Here is an 18,834-nt window from a genome sequence, read left to right on the forward strand (position 1 = left end):
AAGGGCTATATTTACTAAACACTTGTAAGTAGTAACAAAGGAGGGAGAGGGAATAGGTGGTACGATGCCTTTAATTGGATCAACAAGTAGTTGATCTGTTATAAGATTCGAACCTTTCTGCTTCATCGGGTATGGCAGAAATACATAAACAAAATTATTATATACAGGCATACCCCGGTTTAAGTACACTCACTTTAAGTACACTCGCGAGTAAGTACATATCGCCCAATAGACAAATGTCAGCTCACGCATGCGCCTGTCAGCACGTCCTGAACAGCAATACCGGCTCCCTACCTGTACCGAAGCTGTGCGCAAGCGGGGAGGCTATAGAGCCTGTTACACATGCATTATTTACATCAGTTATGCGCGTATATGACGATTGCAGTACAGTGATAAGTGGGAAAAAGGTAGTGCTTCACTTTAAGTACATTTTCGCTTTACATACATGCTCTGGTCCCATTGCGTACGTTAATGCGGGGTATGCCTGTACAGTGTTTGTAAGATGGATATCCGGTTGCAATGGCTGTTGAGAGGAAGTGGGAAATAAGATAAAGTATAAACAGGTAGACTAGTGTGAAAATTAACAGCAGAGACATATAAAAGGCTTCTCTCTAATGAAATGCAAAGACGGCCTAGGCAGTCAGGGTACGTGAGGGGGGAGTGGAATGGGACAAGACAGTGTATGCATAAAAATATCTGTTTATATATAGTTAGATAAGTTATGGTGGGTGAAAAAGGTGATGAAAAACCCTCCACCGTAAAGCCAATAGCAAATACAAATAGCACCTGTGAGCACATTCACATGTCTTAGACAGGTCTGCAACCCTGCTTTTTGCCCTTATCACCTAGCATACAGCGCTTCCACTGCAGCAAGGGATTCTGGGAAATAACATGCAAATGAGCACACAGTGTCACCTTATGCCTCAAAATCATTTTTACATGGGCTAGGGTTGCCAGGTGTCCAGTATTGAACTGGACTGTCCTGTATTTGTACACTCTATCAATTAAAAATTAGAGGGACTACTGGACATAGTGATCTGACTGGCTTGGGTGGGCCGTGGGATTTCCCAGAGCAGGGAGAGAGCAGGGCTGTTGCTAAGGGGCTGGGCAGCTTCCTCCATTTGGATTGCCTGCTGCTGGGTAATGCAGCCAATCAGGAGGAGTCAAGAGCCTGGGGGTGGGTCCAATGAGAGGAGGAAACAGCATGGAGCAGTGAGAGGTGTGTGTGTCTCGAGCGCGTCACCTTTAACCATTGTATCCAGTATTTATGGAGAAGCCAGCTGGAACACTTATAAGCTTATGCTCGCTGCATTACACAGCTTTCAGCACAGCCTGGTGGTAAAAAACAGGTGGTAAATGAAATGCAGGTATAGAACCTGAAAGGTAGGAGGGGTGGTGAGGGAAGGGGGGGGGGTGATATCACTGATAAGGGTAGAAACAGTCCCTGACGGGGAAGGATATCTGTGCAGGAAGATGAGGGGGGCAACATCTTCCTGCACAGATATCCTTCCCCATCAGGGACTGTTTCTCCCCCACCCCCACCTTATCAGTGATATCAGCCCGCCCCTTCCCTCACCACCCCTCCTACCTTTCAGGTTCTATACCTGCATTTCATTTACCACCTGTTTTGTATACAGTATATAGATAGATATTTTGACACATACTGTACACTGTCTTGTCCCATTCCTGTTACTACATGGAAACAAAGGACCAACGTCGCTACCCACCTTTCTTTGCTAACCAATTGTAATTGACTTACATTGTACATTTTGTGAATACAAAATCGATGGATTTACCAAGGCTAAAGATATGTGTGTTAATGTGAAGTGATAATGATGAGTTGACAAATTGACAAATGTGTATTGAAATTATGTCTTTATTTAGGAAATTGCATTAATGTAATATCTACTAAATTACCACATATGAACTGCCAGTCAGATATGAAACTTCCTCTGTCAGGCTAATGTTCTCTCTTTTTACAGTCTCTATAACATTCAGGGCCTGTCTGTAGTCATCCTTCCATTTACACACCTCTGTGCTGAGACTTCGGATCTCCTGGTAAAAGACTTCTAGCTCTGTGCTGATATGATCAGGTTGATGAAAATGTAATGTATCTTAGGTCACCTATCATTGATGGAAACTTTAGAGGCATGTATTAGTTAACAGCTTGGTGCTGGGATTCAACATATGGTATATAGAAATGTAGCAAGTAACATCAAGAGAGAATGGTTTAATTCACTGTTGTTACTTGGCATGCACATGGAAAGTGCACAGTACCTGCCTACTTAATGTAACATAGTAGTGGGATTAGGTTACTTAAAATCTAATTACTAGTGACTACCTTATATTTACTCAGTAAACAAAACTGTGCATTACGCGATTTTGTTACATACAAACTAGAAAAGGCAGGAACCCTTGTTGCCAACCTCTTGAATGGCAAACTTGTTAAATGTGTCTGCTTTTTATATATACTGTAGGTTTGTAGAATAATTTCCACTGCTGTACTCACAATGCACTGCCAAAAAATAGCTAAACTGTTAACAATATTCAAATATTTAATTATTTGTACTTGTTATATGTTAATGTGCTGTTACGGTCAGTAAAGATGTGTGATGTTGTTTCAGTTCATTCCAATGTTAAAAGAAATTTGTGTGAAAGGAAAAAGTCTGTGCACATTTTTTTTAAACAACATTCGCTTTTTTCAACATCAACAAACATTCACGGTATTAGCAGGTCTTGCCAGAAGTCTTGTGCAAAATAGCAAAAATTTGCAAAACTCCAAGCAAAAAACCCAGAAAATGCTCTCAAAACTCACTAAAAACTTTGGTTTGAAATTGTATCCCTAAATCAGATATTTGCAAATGGTGAATACAGGCAAAGTTAACTTTTGTAACTAAATTAATGAATGTGTACAGTTTATATTACGCAATACATGTAGAGTAGCTTGTCCAATATTCAGCGTCACTAGTACCCAACCTATCTCCATCTACTATATTCCATCCAGGTATAACTTTTGTTTCTCCCAACAGGCAGTTATGAGCAGAGCGCAAGTTACAAAACAAATGATTACACGATTATTGAGGTTTACTTATAGAAAATCAAAGGATTTATTCAATAAAGTTATACATGTGGACACTGTACTCAATATCCGAGTACCATAGATACTTAGGGACTTATTTTAGTAGCTCCAAAATTGCCATTGCCAAACTGGGTGGTTTGGTATGTTCACAAGAAGCAGAACGAAATGAGAGAAAAAAACGATTTTTTTCTATTGCAATCGTTAAACGTTAAGCAGTAAGGCACTTTTGAAAAGGAAATGCAATTAGTGCAGAAATGGTTTAAATAAGGACTGTAATTAGAGTGTATTCTTTTCAATAATAGAAAAAATCTGTTGTAAAGGTTCATGGCGTTAATTATCTAGATATGACATGGTTATTAATGGCTTTTAATCTGTACTGAAACACTGGATATTGTTTTGCCTCTGACAAAGCTGACATGCCTCTATATTGTTTATTGGCTATAGAACATTTCAGACAATAATTCAACATATAGGGATTTACTTATTTATTATTTATGTATTTACTCCTAGTCTGTCTGTGTCTGTCTGCCTATCTATCAAGAGAGATATACATACAGCATATACACACACATCTTCAGCCCTTGTTAATCCACTTCTGGGTGAAGGCCTCCCCAATGACCTTCTAGTAGTTACAAGCCTCTCTTCTCCATGCTGCTCCAAGAAATTTCCTAATTTCATCTTTCAATCTTAATTTTGGTTGCTTTCTCGGTCATTTAAAATCTCTTGGAATCCAGCCTAATATCATCTTCATCTAATGATTTGTAAGTGTTCTTTATAATATCGTTAACCCTTTGTCTTCTTAAAGCTGCAGTTCATGCAATATCCTGCATGTGTGTTTTTTTTAATAAATCAGTTCTGTAGTCAGAAAAAATACTTTTAGCATTTTCTGTTTAAAAAACAACAACTTTGAAGGACCAATTTGCTTGTTCCTATAGCAACGCTTTACATTCCCCATATTTAAAGATGTCGCCAAACTTTGCCGATCAATAAACGGAGAACGAATTGACCGGCAGCTATGCAGTTTTTTTTAGGTAAGTAGAGATTGCACACATGAAACTATTGAAGTTGAAAAAAAAACTAAAAAAAAAAAAAAAACGGGAGCCTGAACTGCAGCTTTAATGTATTTAAATCAACTGAGGAGTAGACAGAATCAAATGCTTTTTTTTAATCTATGAATCCTAAAATGGGTGGTAGATCATATTCATTACTTAAGGAAATCACTTCTTGTAACACTTGGATATGCTCCCTTATATTGTATGCACTGCAAAATCCAGCTTGTTCTCTTTGACAAAGTACCCGAGAGATACGAAATGCGTCAGAGTGCGCCTCCGCGAGGTGCCCGCTATTTTTTTGTATATGTTCAGCAACAAATAAATAATCATTTTTAGTGACCCAGCAGCCTCAGCTTTTCATTTGGCATCTCCACTACAGCAGTGCTTGGTGCTTTTCCCCAGCTGGGGATTCCCTTTCCTGTTCTGTAGGCTGGGCAAAGTTGAGGATCCGTTGCCGCTGAGTAACAAAACTATCTGTGATCAAAACGGATAAGGACGATGAAGTCTTCAATCATGCATTTCTTGTTAGTTAGTATATAGTCTATTTCATTGGGTCTATTCCACGTTCAATTTCTATTTGGATTTTTCTTTAATTAAATAGAATTAGCCGTGTTAATCCAGTTCGATTATTAATCTAGTGCAGAATTAATTAGTACTTCAGTATTAGGTGCTAACTTTTTTATTTGGACTAACAATTGATATTTCAAGACAATCTTTTGAGAGTTCTTCTTCTCTTGTCTTCAGGCAATACTTCAAGACTCAACTTTAAGAATTAATACATAATGTAGAAGTTGTGCGCATTATGCAAAAATTATACCAATCTGTCTCCACGTTCATTTCTGTTACCATAAACAATTGATGCTTTTTCCTTCTGCTGGGCACCAATCTTTGCAATTACATTTCCCATAATGAGATGGCAATTTCCTTTATATCAGGAAGCAGGTTGTGTGTGACGGTGTGAACATTCAGAGTCAGAAGAGGGTGAGCACTGTCAACTCAGATCTCCAGAGCATAACATATCAGAACCGAGTCCGGCTGTGCAAGATAAGCCTAGAATAGGGTGAAGTCAGGAACAGGCTGAGGTCAGGGCAGGTAGGAAGCAGAAACAAGGCCAGGACAAGCCATGATCAGGGGCAGGCTGAAGACAGGGAGCAGGCTGGTTAGGGTGGGCTTCTGATGTCTGGGCAAGCTGCTAGTCAGAGAAAGCCGCAGGCCACATAGATCAGGAACACACCAAAAGCATGGCTGGAAAAAGACAGCTGAACCACATGATCTGGAAACCAGGAAATAGTTACCGTTTAAAGGAAGTTCAAGGGTGTGTCCAAGAGGCTGTTACAAGCAAGTGCAGCAACAGCAGGCAGTTCAGTTAACCCTGTAGAGCTCAGAAGCACACTTCTGACAACAGCTGATCTAGCTTGCAGCTAGAGCTGCTGTGTTTGAATTGCAGTTGCAGTTCAACGTTCAGATCTTTTGGGGCCTGACAATTTGTTCATTTATTATTCCATTTCATCTTTACAAGCTTGTGTAACGCCACCCCCCCCCCCTCCAAGGGAGATTTGTATGTTACTGGTGCAGGGGTCTTTTCCTCAGGTTGGTGCAGCGGCTCCATCCTGCTGGGCTCTGCCAGGGGCTGAACTTCATCCCTACCGGAACTTTACGTCTAGCAAGAGGCACTCTGGAGTACCAGCAACAATGCAACTTGTCTTTTATTCGGGGTCTCACAGCACAGATACATCCTTACCGCATACATAGTCATTCTCCTCATAATTCATTACCCCTAAGGGGTAAGGCAGAACAGGTCTCACTCAGAACTCTCTTCCCCCAGAGGGGAGAGAACAGCCACCACTAGGTGGGGCTCACCCTTTATACCTGGGTATGGGTTAATCCCTCTCCTCAATATCTGGGCAGGCCCAGCTGACATCACAGGCCTAGTCAGCCCACCCCCTTACATGTGACTCCCACTGCCAGGCCCCTGAACCTACACTTGGCTACGTAGTGTCTCTCTGGTTAGCCATCTCACATGCAGGCCCTTGTGCAAGAGACTTAACCCTAGTACTGCAAGCACTTACTAGAACTGACAGTACTAGGGCAGGGACATTTAGTAGCCAGGGGCTGCATTGCTACATTCACCCGCTGTTGGAAAAATCTCAAACGCTCGGATGAGACACACTATATAAATCCCCCATACCATCAACATTTATATAATGAAAAAGACAATAAGCATGGTACAAACATATACCAATAACTGTGATAGCAGTCCCTTCCCTAGGAAGAACCAGAAACATAGCAGCAATCAGGACAGGTTTTAGTGTGAACAATCAGCATTCCGCCTTACGCGTACCCTCTCCCCCACCAGACGAGGAGTTCCCTGCATGCTTTAGCCTCTAGTCCACCTCAAGCCTTGCATTGCACAGGGTAACCTGGTACACCACCCTCCCTTGCAAGAGTGGTCTACTATTGGTGACTAATTCCTAGCCCCCTGCATCTCTGGAACCTTATCCCTTGTCTGCTAATCAAGGCCAGGAGGGTTTTCAATTCTGTCCTGTCCTGTACTTAGCTCCATAGCTGTTTTGGTGCAGTCCCTGACTTAGGTAGATCAACTCAATCTCCAGATGAGAGAGTGAAAACATTACACCCACTCACCTCTTCTCACCAGTGATCTATTTTGTTACCCTGCATAAGCACTAATCTTGTCCAGTCCATATGTGGCACATTTCCCTGGAACATAGGATCCCACCACTTCAACATATCATTAGATTCTAAAGTCCCCTCATACCCTGCAGCATATCATTAGATACTCAGCACTCACAATAATATTTCACATTTCTATAACATTTCATAACAATAACACATTTCTGGGCCCCTTCCCTTTCCTCCCAGCCCTTTATCAGTGCTTAAAGGGCCTGAATTCCCCACTTAACCCTGGCAAAACATTTAGGGGCACCGGGGTGGTAGTAGAGGTAGTCGTTGGTTTGGGCCAGCACGGCAATGTCCCGCTTCTCCCTAGAGGTAGCCACCTTCATCACGGAAGCAAACAGAGTATCCTGGCTCACAACTATAACAACTGAAGCATGAATGTCCCAGTCTCATAGTCACCTTACTGCGGTCTCGTCCGATTGCTGCGATCAGTGCGTCCACATCCTCCTTAGACATGGAGGATCAGGCACTGGCTCCGCAGACACCGCTTTCTCCACAACCAGCGCTCGGGCCTTATTGATTTCCCTGTGCCACAGCAGGAATGGATTTGGATCAGTGCTGCTCACCAACAATCACAGGAATTCCCACTGGAGCAGATGAGACAAACTTGGCAGCAGGAATGGTTGAAGTACTGGCCGATACCTCTGCGAATAATGCACCCGTGTCACTCTGCTGTGCTGTTGCACCCTCGTTGAGCTGCTGGGCTGTTGCACCCTCGTTGAGCTGCTGGGCTGTTGCACCCTCGTTGAGCTGCTGGGCTTGCTCCAGCTCCATGAGGAAGAAGGACTAAGCACCCTCCACACTGGCTGGCATGGAGATGGGTAAGTCCATCATTGTTTTACAGGCTTGGGCAGCACCCACACCCCACGTAGTGGTAATAGAATCAGTGTCTCCTCCCCCTGGTGAATCCAGGAGTCCCAGACACTTCTAGAAAAGGGTGTGGCTATGGCTTTTGTGCCAAGCCACACTTGTTTTGCAAGATTAAATTAAGGGGTAAGGCAGAACAGGACTCACTTCGAACTCTCTTCCCCCAGAGGGGAGAGTACAGCCACCACTAGGGAGAGGTCTGTAAGAGATGTGTGCAAAGGTACGCAATGGAGACCGTTTAAAGGTGAAACTAAAATGAGGCTTTATTGCGCCTGTTCCTTTTACATGGCAAAACATTCAAAATAAACAATATAAAGGCCTACTCCGCTTTGGAGAATACCTACACCTTTACTCCAGTCCTCTCTAACTGGGTGGTAGCTAAGCCAGTTACCACCCCCAAACATATATACATATAGATATTCGACAGTCCAAGAAGAAAGTCTCTTATCTGTTCTTGTAGCTGTAGTGGAAGGCCTCTGCTCTCCTCGGTCAGCACCATTGTGTGCTATGGCAATGTCTGTGTCCATCTGTAGAGGTCTGGTCCCCTTGTCTTGCTATCAGCATAAAGTCCTTCTGCAGCTCAAGACATCTGTTCCTCTGGTCAGCCTTAGTTGTGGGCTAAGGAAATCTTCCTGTTTCTCAGAACAGGCTTTTTCTACCTGTCCTAATCAGCCAGGTGGAGTCTGGATGATTGCTGGTGTGCAATTAACCAGCACACTGCTGGATTAGAGGCAAGTTTTCTCCAACAGTGATAAGTCCCTGTTACAGGGCCCCTCAACCTTTATACCTGGGGAGGGGTTAATCCCTCTCCCCCAATATCTGGGCAGGCCCAGCTGACATCACAGTCCTTGTCAGCCCACCACCTTACATGTGACTCCCACTGCCAGGCTCCTGCACCTGTCTCTCTGGTTAGCCATCTCACATGCAGGCCCATGTGCAAGAGACTTAACCCTAGCACTGCTAGCACTTACTGACAGTACTAGGGCAGGGAAATTTAGTAACCAGGGGCTGCATGGCTACACTGGTATTACAGTTCTTGCAGTGCTGGAGGGATTCTGGTAGTTGTAGGCAGCCAGATGGAGGTTTAAATGCCTGCTTTCTGAATGTTGTCAGCCCTGTAACAATTCGACTGTCAGAGAATAATGGCCATCGCTGTTCCATATATTTTATATTGATGGGTTGAGGCCTTACTTGCCAGGCTGGCCTCAACTGTAAGTTGGCAAGTACCTTTTTCACTTTAGCTGGTTAAATTGTTCAAGATTTAAAAGCATGGTTTAACCATCCAGCATAAGTGCCACTGTACATCTTCTATATATATTATATACAGATAGATGTACCTGTATGTTTTTTCCTTTTTGTAGAAAATAAACTTTGTATATGTAAAACTTATATGTGAGGAAAGATGCGAACAAATCATGGAGACACTAATGTGGGACAATGCAACAGTTACTTTAAAACTTGGCTCTTATGCAAAACCCAGCTTTGTTATGTGTACAGAAACACATATACAGACTTTGCCTAAAGTTTGAACAAGCAGAGGAAATAAATAAAGATGAATAAAGATTATTTGTTTTCCTTTCTCTGTAAACTTTAGAGACTTTGTGCAATTGTTTACATACACGTGTCAAAGTTACTTGTTTAGAAAAGCTTTAAGGACTTCCCACAAAGTCCTTACAAGATTCCCCTCCTGTTCCAAAAAAAGGTTTTGCTATATGCAAACAAAAAAACCTGCACAAACTGAGGTAATCCCTTGGACGACCGAAGTGTACTAATGGCAGTGATATGTTTAATGAGTTACATCAGCGTGATGTATGCCTTTTTTTTTTAAAACAAAAATCTGACACATTCTGTATGTCTGTTTATACATCATTTTCAAAATTAGTTAAACATCTTGAGCTAAGATATGGGATGAGTTTGATTCCCTCTGGCTACACTCTTTTTTTGTCTGAGGTCTTTGTGTGTTAAACAAGAGTATGAACAGCCCTCCTCTCTCCCTCCTCTTATCTTTTTTTGTCTCTGAGATAAGGACAGGGTGTGCTTAGAGTAAATAAAACACTTGATTGACATTCACTCCCCCATCCAGAGACTCATAAGAAATGCAATTTGTATTTAGTATCCAGAGAAACAAAATAAGCCAAAAATTTTTTTTGCGTGGTTACATAGTTATATAGTAGATCAGGTTGAAAAAAGATATACGTCCATCAAGTTTAACCTATACTAAATTTAGACTACAGATACTTTAACCTGTATTTGTACCTACAGAATATTGATCTAGAGGAAGGCAAACAAAAAACCCCAGTGAAATATCATCTAATGATATCTCATATGGGGAAAAATAAATTCCTTCCTGACTGCAAATATTGGCAATCAGATTACTCCCTGGATCAATATCCTTCTCATGTTTACTTATTTGGTATATCCCTGTATACCTTTCCTTTCTAGGCAGATGTTCACTCTTTTTTGAAGATATCTATTGCATCTGCCATCATAGTCTCCATGGGTAATGAATTCCACATTTTAACTGCCCTTGCTGTAAAGAACCCTTTCCTTTGTTCCTGGTGAAATCTCAATTTCATCCAACCTTAAGGGATGACCCTGATACACACTAAGTGTGTATATATATATATATATAAATATATATATATATATATATATATATATATATATATATATATATATAGTATATATATATATATATATATATATATATATATATATATATATATATATATATATATATATATATATATATATATATATATATATATATATATATATACACACTTAGTTAAGTTATGGAAAAAAAAGTGACAAAACCCCTCCACAGTAAAGCATATAGCAAATGGAAATATTACTATATGCTCATTTGCATGTCTTAGACAGGTCTGCAACCTTACCTTACACCATTATCACCCAGCACAAAGCACTTCCGCTGCAGCAAGGGATTCTGGGAAATGACATGCATGGGTTAATGGCTATGCATCTTAACCATGGCTGTGCTCAAAGCTGTGAAATGCAGCAAGCTTAAGCTTATAGGGAACCATGTTAAATGGTTTTGAAGCAAAAGGTGGCACTGTGTGCTCATTTGCACCTCATTTGAATCCCTTGCTGTAGTGGAAGCGCTGTGTGCTAGGTGATAATGGTGAAAGGCGGGGTTGCAGACCTGTCTAAGACATGCAAATGAGCATACAGGTATATTTCCATTTGCTATATGTATATATCTATATTTATATTTATATATCACATGTATTACCATTGGGTGCAATAAACTGTGTTGCATCTGTATGTATATTGTGCATATATGTTCTGTGTATAGTATGTGGTGTGCATGTGTTTATATAGTGTTTGTTCATGCATGCTGCGTGCACCTAATTTGTATTTTTCGTCTGTTATCGTGTGTGTTATGTGTTTCTGATGTGTGTACATATGTATATGGTATGTATATCTGGTGTGTTTGTTTATTGTACATGTACGTGTCAGAGCTTCCTTATTGTATGGTGTGTACATGTATGTAGGGTGCATGCATGTAGCATGCATCTATGTTTAGAAAAAAGAGTGGTGTGGTGTGCTCTAGACCAACTGTGTTTAACTATCACAGATAGGTGCTCTGTGTAATAAGAGAGTATGTAGCTCTGAACATGAAAAGATGCAGCAGGTAAAGAAGATGGCTCAAAAGCATCAAGAAGTATATACAACCGGGAGCGGGTGCATTCCCTATCTGGTACTTAGTGGAGCCAGACGTGAAGCGGACTAGCTGATCTAAATTGCTTTCTGCTGAGACGTGAGCTGCCTGCACTGACGAGCTGAGAGCGGGTGCTTTCCCTATCGGCATTGCCTTGATCATAGGACTGCTATTTTGTTGCCCTTTCAACGGCTGCACCTACAACACATAAGGAGCCTCTGGTAGCTCTGCATCGTTCTAATTTTATATTGCCTAAGTTTTTAAGTGTTTCTTTGTGGCACTTATTTGTGTTTTCGTTATCTCATTGATAATATAAATCTTTTTACTTTTGGTACATGTTCTTTGCGCTGGTATTCTTTCTTTAAATGCATCTATGTTTGCTGTGTGGGGTGCCAGTTGGTTGGGCATGACCCCCGGGCTAACATTTTCCACCTCTTTAATTTAGTTTTCACGATCACCATTCCTGTTCTCTGTTTGCAAATGTTGCCTAGAATATTAGCAAGAAGCCATGATATACAGTGTATGTCATAGGACCAATGAAGGGTTAAAGTGTGCGAGCTGGAAAAAAAAATCCATTGTTATTTAATTCTTCTCTTAGTATGCACTTTAATTGATATCTGCACAAGTGGCTTTGTTGCATGTGCAGAGAAAACGTGCTTTAGTGGTACCAACATCCATACATGCAGGGAAATTAATAAATACTGTATACTTTATTTGTTTCTTTCCCTGGCATAGGCAAGGTCCCTACAAGCTTCTCCATACAAGTAGAGAAACCTAAAGTCAGTACAAGTGAAAAAATGGGGTTAACCCCCCATAACTGATGCTCTAGAATTAGACAGGGTTTAGGTAGCATAATCTTCATGTATAGATAATCCCGATCAGGCTGTTAATACATTTTATACAGTTCATATCGGCTCCTTGTGTGTTTTGGACTAACAGAACAGGATGGGGGGGGGTGAATATAGCGGGAGGAGGAACCGGAGATGCCGTGAACTCACCGTACTGTATATTCCCCGGTAAACATCCAAATTACTGCACCACAAACCCCCGCAAGCCCTGGTGTCCCACACAGTACTACGATGCCTGATGGCAGGAACGTACTCACAGTATTGTTGCCTGTTTGTAAGTGTATCAGCCGTAGATCGGGTCCAAAGCAGCGTCCTCCAGCTATCCGGAAGTAAAATAGTAGCAAAAAGCGGTGCATTGCTGACCGGTAGAAATTAAATACTAACTCTGACACGTTTCGTTTCAGTGTAGAACTTTGTCAAAGAGTTCCACTCTGGAACGAAACATGTCAGAGTTCGTTGTTATGTGTACTCCTACTGCACATTCCATTTTTCTATTTTCAATGATTGCGCTCGGCTGTATTTACTATCTACCGGTCAGCAGTGCACCGCTTTTTGCTACTACTTTAAAGTCAGTACAAGTTTAAAATACTTGAGACAATGCAATAAAAGTTGCAGCATTGGGGAAAGGGGTGGTCACATGTTTAACTTACATTACCAATATGTTTTCCTGGGAAATAAGGTGGGTGCATCTGTACAGTATATACAATGTAGTATTCACCTATTTAGTTATATGAAAAATGTACCTTGATAGAAAATTTTCCAGTGACCTAGCCTTGTCTTCTCTCTTGCATGTTATGCCCTCCCGTTTTTGCTTTTCCATTTCTTTGATTCGTGACTGGAACGTATCTACTATGTCAAACACAGATTTCATAACGATGGGCACTTCGTAATATTGCTGTGGCAAAAAAGAACGAGATATTACATGTAAACATAGACTTTTTCCCTTTCACTGTATAAGACAAAAAAAAAAAGACAGACGTTCTTTCCCTTTCCCTCCACCTAACACATAAGAATTGAATAGGTCCACGCTAATTCATACTGAGTCTGCTTGAAAAAATATGAAGATGGTTAATAAATGTGATCTCCCACCTTTATAAAAACTCTGTCTTATACATAAAAAAACCTCCCTGTTTAGATATGAAGTCTTGCATTTATCTCTGTCTCTCTGTTGAATGTAACCCAACATCAAATATTATATTAGCTTATTTAATGTTTCTGTTAAGCACTATCAAAACATATACAGTGCCATACTGTCCCATGTGGACTAGATGACTGGACCTTTCAAAAAAACAGCAGGTTTGGCCTTTTGACAAGAATTCTAAATTACCCACCAAATGGGATTTTTTTTTATCTTTGCAGTCTAAGGAATTTCAAACAGTAAGGCTTTTATTAGAAGGAAGGTATGCCATGTATGACAGGGTACATGTTAGCTTATAGCCAAGCTCCAGCTGCTGCCTGCAGGATTCCTGAATGTTACCTTCTTTCACGCACACTTGCAAGTATCTTCCATATCACAATCAGCAGCTGTTTCCAGTTTTACCCTCTTACTTAAAAGTTCGGCTCTAATGAGCACATCTGGCCCAATATATTAAGACCTACTTTGTAATTATATAGATCTACAAATGTAATGTTCCATTCACTCATTATTAACATTGAATACTATATAAGAACAATGTATACCAGGTGTCTGTGCAGAAAATCCTTATTAACTATTTCCTTATATCATTTATTTCTCAAAAATAATAATTTTTTAAAATGTATTTTCTCACTGGTGAATATAATGCAGTCATTCGCTTTTATATCTTTTTAGTTTTGTGCTTAGAGAATGAAAATGCCTTACCTTAACCTTCATGTCTAAGTCTGTTAGCACCATAAAGAAATCATTATAAGTCATGCCATACTCTTTTCTCAATTCACTTATGAGATCCTTGTCCAGCAGCTCATCATCTCCAATGACTTTCATTGGCTTTTCATTATCTTAAATAAAAAGTGATAATTATTACCAAAGCATATCAAGTAATAGTTTCTTACAACCAGAGTATTAAGGTATTACAAAATAAATGCTTCCAGTGTTTTCTTTGTAACACTAATGGAATGTAAAAGGCAATATACTGCCTAAAATAATACTGAAAGGTAGCAGAAACGTTAAATACACAGCCAATAAACTCAACACGTACATGTCCAGGAATAGGCAATTTGATATGATGGCCTATATTTACTAACTAGTACTACTCCACTGGAGTTAGAAGACACCTGATGACTTGTTCACTTGAGTTGACTCTAATGTCTTCTGGCACTAGAAGGTATCTTGTACTGTAGTATACAATTGCCTGGTAACAATGAGCCAATATACATATTTAAAGTGTAATGGAAAGAAACATACGGATCGGCAATTCATTTACACAAACCTACACAGATTTCAGAAATATTGTTGAGCAAATAAGATACTACCTTTGAGCACATTCATGTCTTCAGACAGGTCGGCAACCCTGCCTTTCACCATTATCTCTTAAACGTTCAGTTAACTATTCGTTTCTAAGATATCCTTCAGTATATCAGATTCCAACAGTAATAAATGCATCATTCCCTGTAAGGAACATATTCCTACATCATCTGTCACATGGAAAGTTTCATTATCAAGCAGAAAATCCATGTTGTATTGTGCCTTGTCAGTGGTAACCAAAACATAGAACACTATGGGCCGGATCCACAGATCTCTGTTAAGTCAGGGCTCATAATGACCATTTACATCAAGGCTGGCTTGCCACTGCACCAAGCCCCATGCTTACAAAAGCCCTGCGCTGTTCCCCCCAACTTTTATACTGATTGCCAGGGGAAAGCATGGGGCCTCCGTAAGCTCCGGCATCTTCTCCTTGTGATGAGTCGCCATGACAATGCGATGTCACATGAAGCCACGATGTAGCTGGAGGAGATGCCGGAGATGAGGAGCAGGAGGAGATGTAAGAGGTCCCGCGCTCTCCCACAGCACCGAGCCATGTCAAACTACCAGCTAGCCCTGCGTTACATAAATCAGCAATGGACATTATTTTCAATGAGATTAATGCATATCCACAAAGCTAATTATATGCACAAACAACGGAGATCATATATCTCATTAGCATAGGCTTAATGTCACAATATTATAGCGCAAAGTTTCATTAGCTTCCAATAATGTGATATTAAGTCATTAAGTATGTGTTAAAGTAGCATTATTCCCATCCAGGGCCTGAAAAAGGACCCTTTCTGTTCAGGAGGAGAGAGTACTATTTTAGAAATTGCATAGTTAAATGAGGACATTTTCCAGATTTCCCTCTCACCCCTCCAAAGCCCTTTTTCGGGGTCTAGATGAGTAACGACACTTTTACGTTTGACTTACAGTAACTAACAAAATGTTAAATCCGTGTGTTAACATTTGCAGACCTTTGTGGATATGCACTGTTAGGGGCAACGCGTATAACAATCACTAATGGCCGTTATAATGTATGCAGTTTCTGTTTCTGCTGAAGACATTACTTAACGTTCCATTTTTGATCTTTGAATATGCACTATGTAATAGAGCATAATAATGAATTTATTGATTCTACTCTAACAGAAAAACATCAATCAATCTAAGTTCCATATTACTTATAGTATTTGAGATGCACCTGAGAAACCTTATGACCTTACATAACCTTGAAGTGAAACATATTAGGTAACACCTAAGTGAGATACACACAAACAAATAGAAGGCATTGGTTTTACGCAGATTTGCTGAACAGAAGTACAATGTTTCAAGGCCTCGGCAATGGTCATGTTGGATCCAAAACATTTCAAACCCATACACATCTGTACTTGTAATCTGCATAAAATCAACCTTCAACTAATGTCTTCTGTGTCCTTGTAAATATCTCACAATAAGTTGTGCTACATTAGTTACAGTATTTCTCTTCCAGGACATGCATACAGTATGTGTTTAACTTTCTGAACTTTTCTCCCTAGATGCTGTTGGGGCCCAGCTAGTTTTAGTATGCACCCGTTTTGAAGTTTAATTTAAAGATGATTGTGTCTGGAGATTGTTTGCTGTGCTATTTGGGGTTCTCACTGATTCATACTGTATGTATTCTGGAATAGACATACTGTATGGTGGATGAGATAACCAAACTGACCCAGACAGACTGTTTAAGGTGTGGTGCTACAAAGGAGTAAAAAATACTACCAGTTTTTCATTTTCAATCCCAGATAACCATAGCATTTTTTTATTTACAGACATCAAATTCCACTTTCTTTTTTATGAAGCCTATCGCCTTTCCTATTTTTGCTGCCAAAATATTATTAAAATCCTTTGAAAATACTGTACAAAGAGCTTTGCCAAAACATGTAATATATGTAGATGAATTTTAAATCAGGCATAATTCTGTTTTGTTTTTGAGGTAACTTCAACCACTCTCTGTTGGTGGCTGAATGACATCCCCAGCACTGCAGCAAATTTTATTCAACATAATGGGGTGTATTTATCAACGTAAAAAAACTTGTTTTGATGCACTGCTAAATTTTGAGCAGCACAGTTGCATCATATGTAAGAAAAGTTTATTATTGTATTGTGTGTCTTTTTTTATATAGCACCAAAAGTGTACTCAGCGCTTCACAAAGTATACAGTACAGGGAATTATAATAATACAATAAGCGCAGCAAAATCAGACAATAGGAAAGGAAATCCCTGCCCGAAGAGCTTACAATCTATGTGGTATGATGCTAGACTTATAGAGACAGCAGGTGAGGGAATAAGTGCTGTAGATGGCAATGCTTGATCACAATGGGTGGTAGGAGTGACTGTGGGTGGGACAATAGCCATGAGTGCCAGTTGTTGGGATGTCTGATTTGTGAGGCGAGTTTTAAGGTTAGTCAGTATTAAATGAGATACTGTAAGTTAACACTATTAGCAGGGGAAGAGGTGGCAAGGAGGCATGGACGGGAGCAGGTGTGTACATGGCTGGGTCCAGGATTAGGAGAGATATCCCCATCAGCAGGAAATAGTAGCTAGAGGGTTGGAATAGAGGATTTGTGGGGGCACATTTTATTGAGGGGCAAAGAAGTTGTTGGGAAAGAGGTGCATACTGTACATAATGGTGCAGTGTATGGGCACATGCATAGGTGGAGGGGAGCAGAGATGAAGAAATGTGGATAGGAGGGGAGTGGGGAAGTTGGGGAGAACAGAAACGCTCACAAGGAGTCAGGAAACAGTAAATAGAAAAAGCAATAGGGAGGGCATAATGAAATGCAGGAGAGACTAAACCACTTATTGGAGGATAGGAAGAGTACAAATAATCACAGCAGTTAGAAAGTCAAGTTCTCACAGTTGCAAAGTTGTTGTTGTTGTGGTGAAAAGTCCAGATTTTCTTGTAGTATTCACCTCCAATTTCAACTCCAGTATTAACACCACATACACTTTATATGTGACACTTTTGATGTTACACACAGCCATATGGCTCACAGCCAAGATAGACTGCCTTAAATACTCTAAAACACAGTCACTTAACTTAAAATAAGGGAGGGGTCTGCCTATTATTATTACTGTTATTATTATAATAATAAATATTATTATAATGATTATTATTATACCTGAAGCACAATTGTCAGATACAGCATATTTTTATCTCAAATAAAATAGAAAAAGTGTAACTCCTCCTACTGACACTCCCCAGGTCGAAACGTGGGTTAGATTGGGCAAAATTGGAGCAACATACTTCAATACGTAGGGACAGGATGAAAATGCACAATTTTTTTTTAACCAAAATTGTCTTGATACATAGACCCCAATCTCTCTATACAGTATGTATGTTCCAATTGCAGATTTGAAATATTTCTAGCTTTCCGCATAAAAGCAGTTCTGCAAAAAAAATGTGATTATTATCAATGTTCCAAAGTGTTATTGTAAGAAAGGTCCTTTTCGGGCATAGGAAATTCATAAGATTGATTTCAGAATAAAAGAAAATAGGAGTACTAAAATTGAGAACTTTGAAACCAATTATTATCAGTGCTAAAACGGTTTCAAATTTGTGTTAATGACAATGAGAAAAAGGGAAATATGTGTGGGTGATATCTATTTAGAAAACAAAGCGACTGTAGCATTTTGTTATTACTGTACTTGTAAATCAAAAGTGAATTCCTTTTAACTTTTTACGAATTGCACATGTATCTGATTCTCCAACTTGGAACTGTATTCCAACTAATGCTTAAGGAATGGGATTCAAAAAGCCCCAAACGATGTCATATCCTCCAACTACAGTATAATATTGTGAAATCAATAAGCACACAAGGAAAAACCTGCACTAGATTAATACTGATTGGCTGCATTACTGCCATTATTCCAGACGTACAGTACTATCGTTCCTTTTAATGTAAGCACACATGTGCAATTGAAACAATTACATATATATACAGTACACAGTAATGAATGTCGTGTTTGAGCATATTGCATTACCAATGAAAGCAGGAAGGAAAAACTGTACAAAGGCAGAAAGAGAAAGAACTAGGAATATAACTTGATTAGACAAGGGTGCAATGTGCCTTTTTCAAGGCTTACAGGAGTTTGGACATAGGTTGGGTCAACAGAGGTGATGGATAACAAAA

General features: G+C 39.9%; 1 protein-coding gene across 1 annotated transcript in view; it reads right to left on the minus strand.

The window, feature by feature from the left end:
- The window catches only part of CCDC80 (coiled-coil domain containing 80), an 88,757-nt gene that overhangs the window by 27,741 nt on the left and 42,182 nt on the right, over positions 1 to 18,834 (minus strand). Inside the window, exons 4-5 of the mRNA XM_075589461.1 lie at positions 14,066 to 14,202; positions 12,969 to 13,120 (exon numbers count right to left, since the gene is read on the minus strand). Of these exons, the coding sequence (XP_075445576.1) occupies positions 12,969 to 13,120; positions 14,066 to 14,202 (289 nt within the window). The remainder of the gene's footprint in view (positions 1 to 12,968; positions 13,121 to 14,065; positions 14,203 to 18,834) is intronic.

The sequence above is a fragment of the Ascaphus truei genome, chromosome 3 (genome assembly GCF_040206685.1).
Source record: "Ascaphus truei isolate aAscTru1 chromosome 3, aAscTru1.hap1, whole genome shotgun sequence".
NCBI classification, from domain to species: Eukaryota; Metazoa; Chordata; class Amphibia; order Anura; family Ascaphidae; genus Ascaphus; species Ascaphus truei.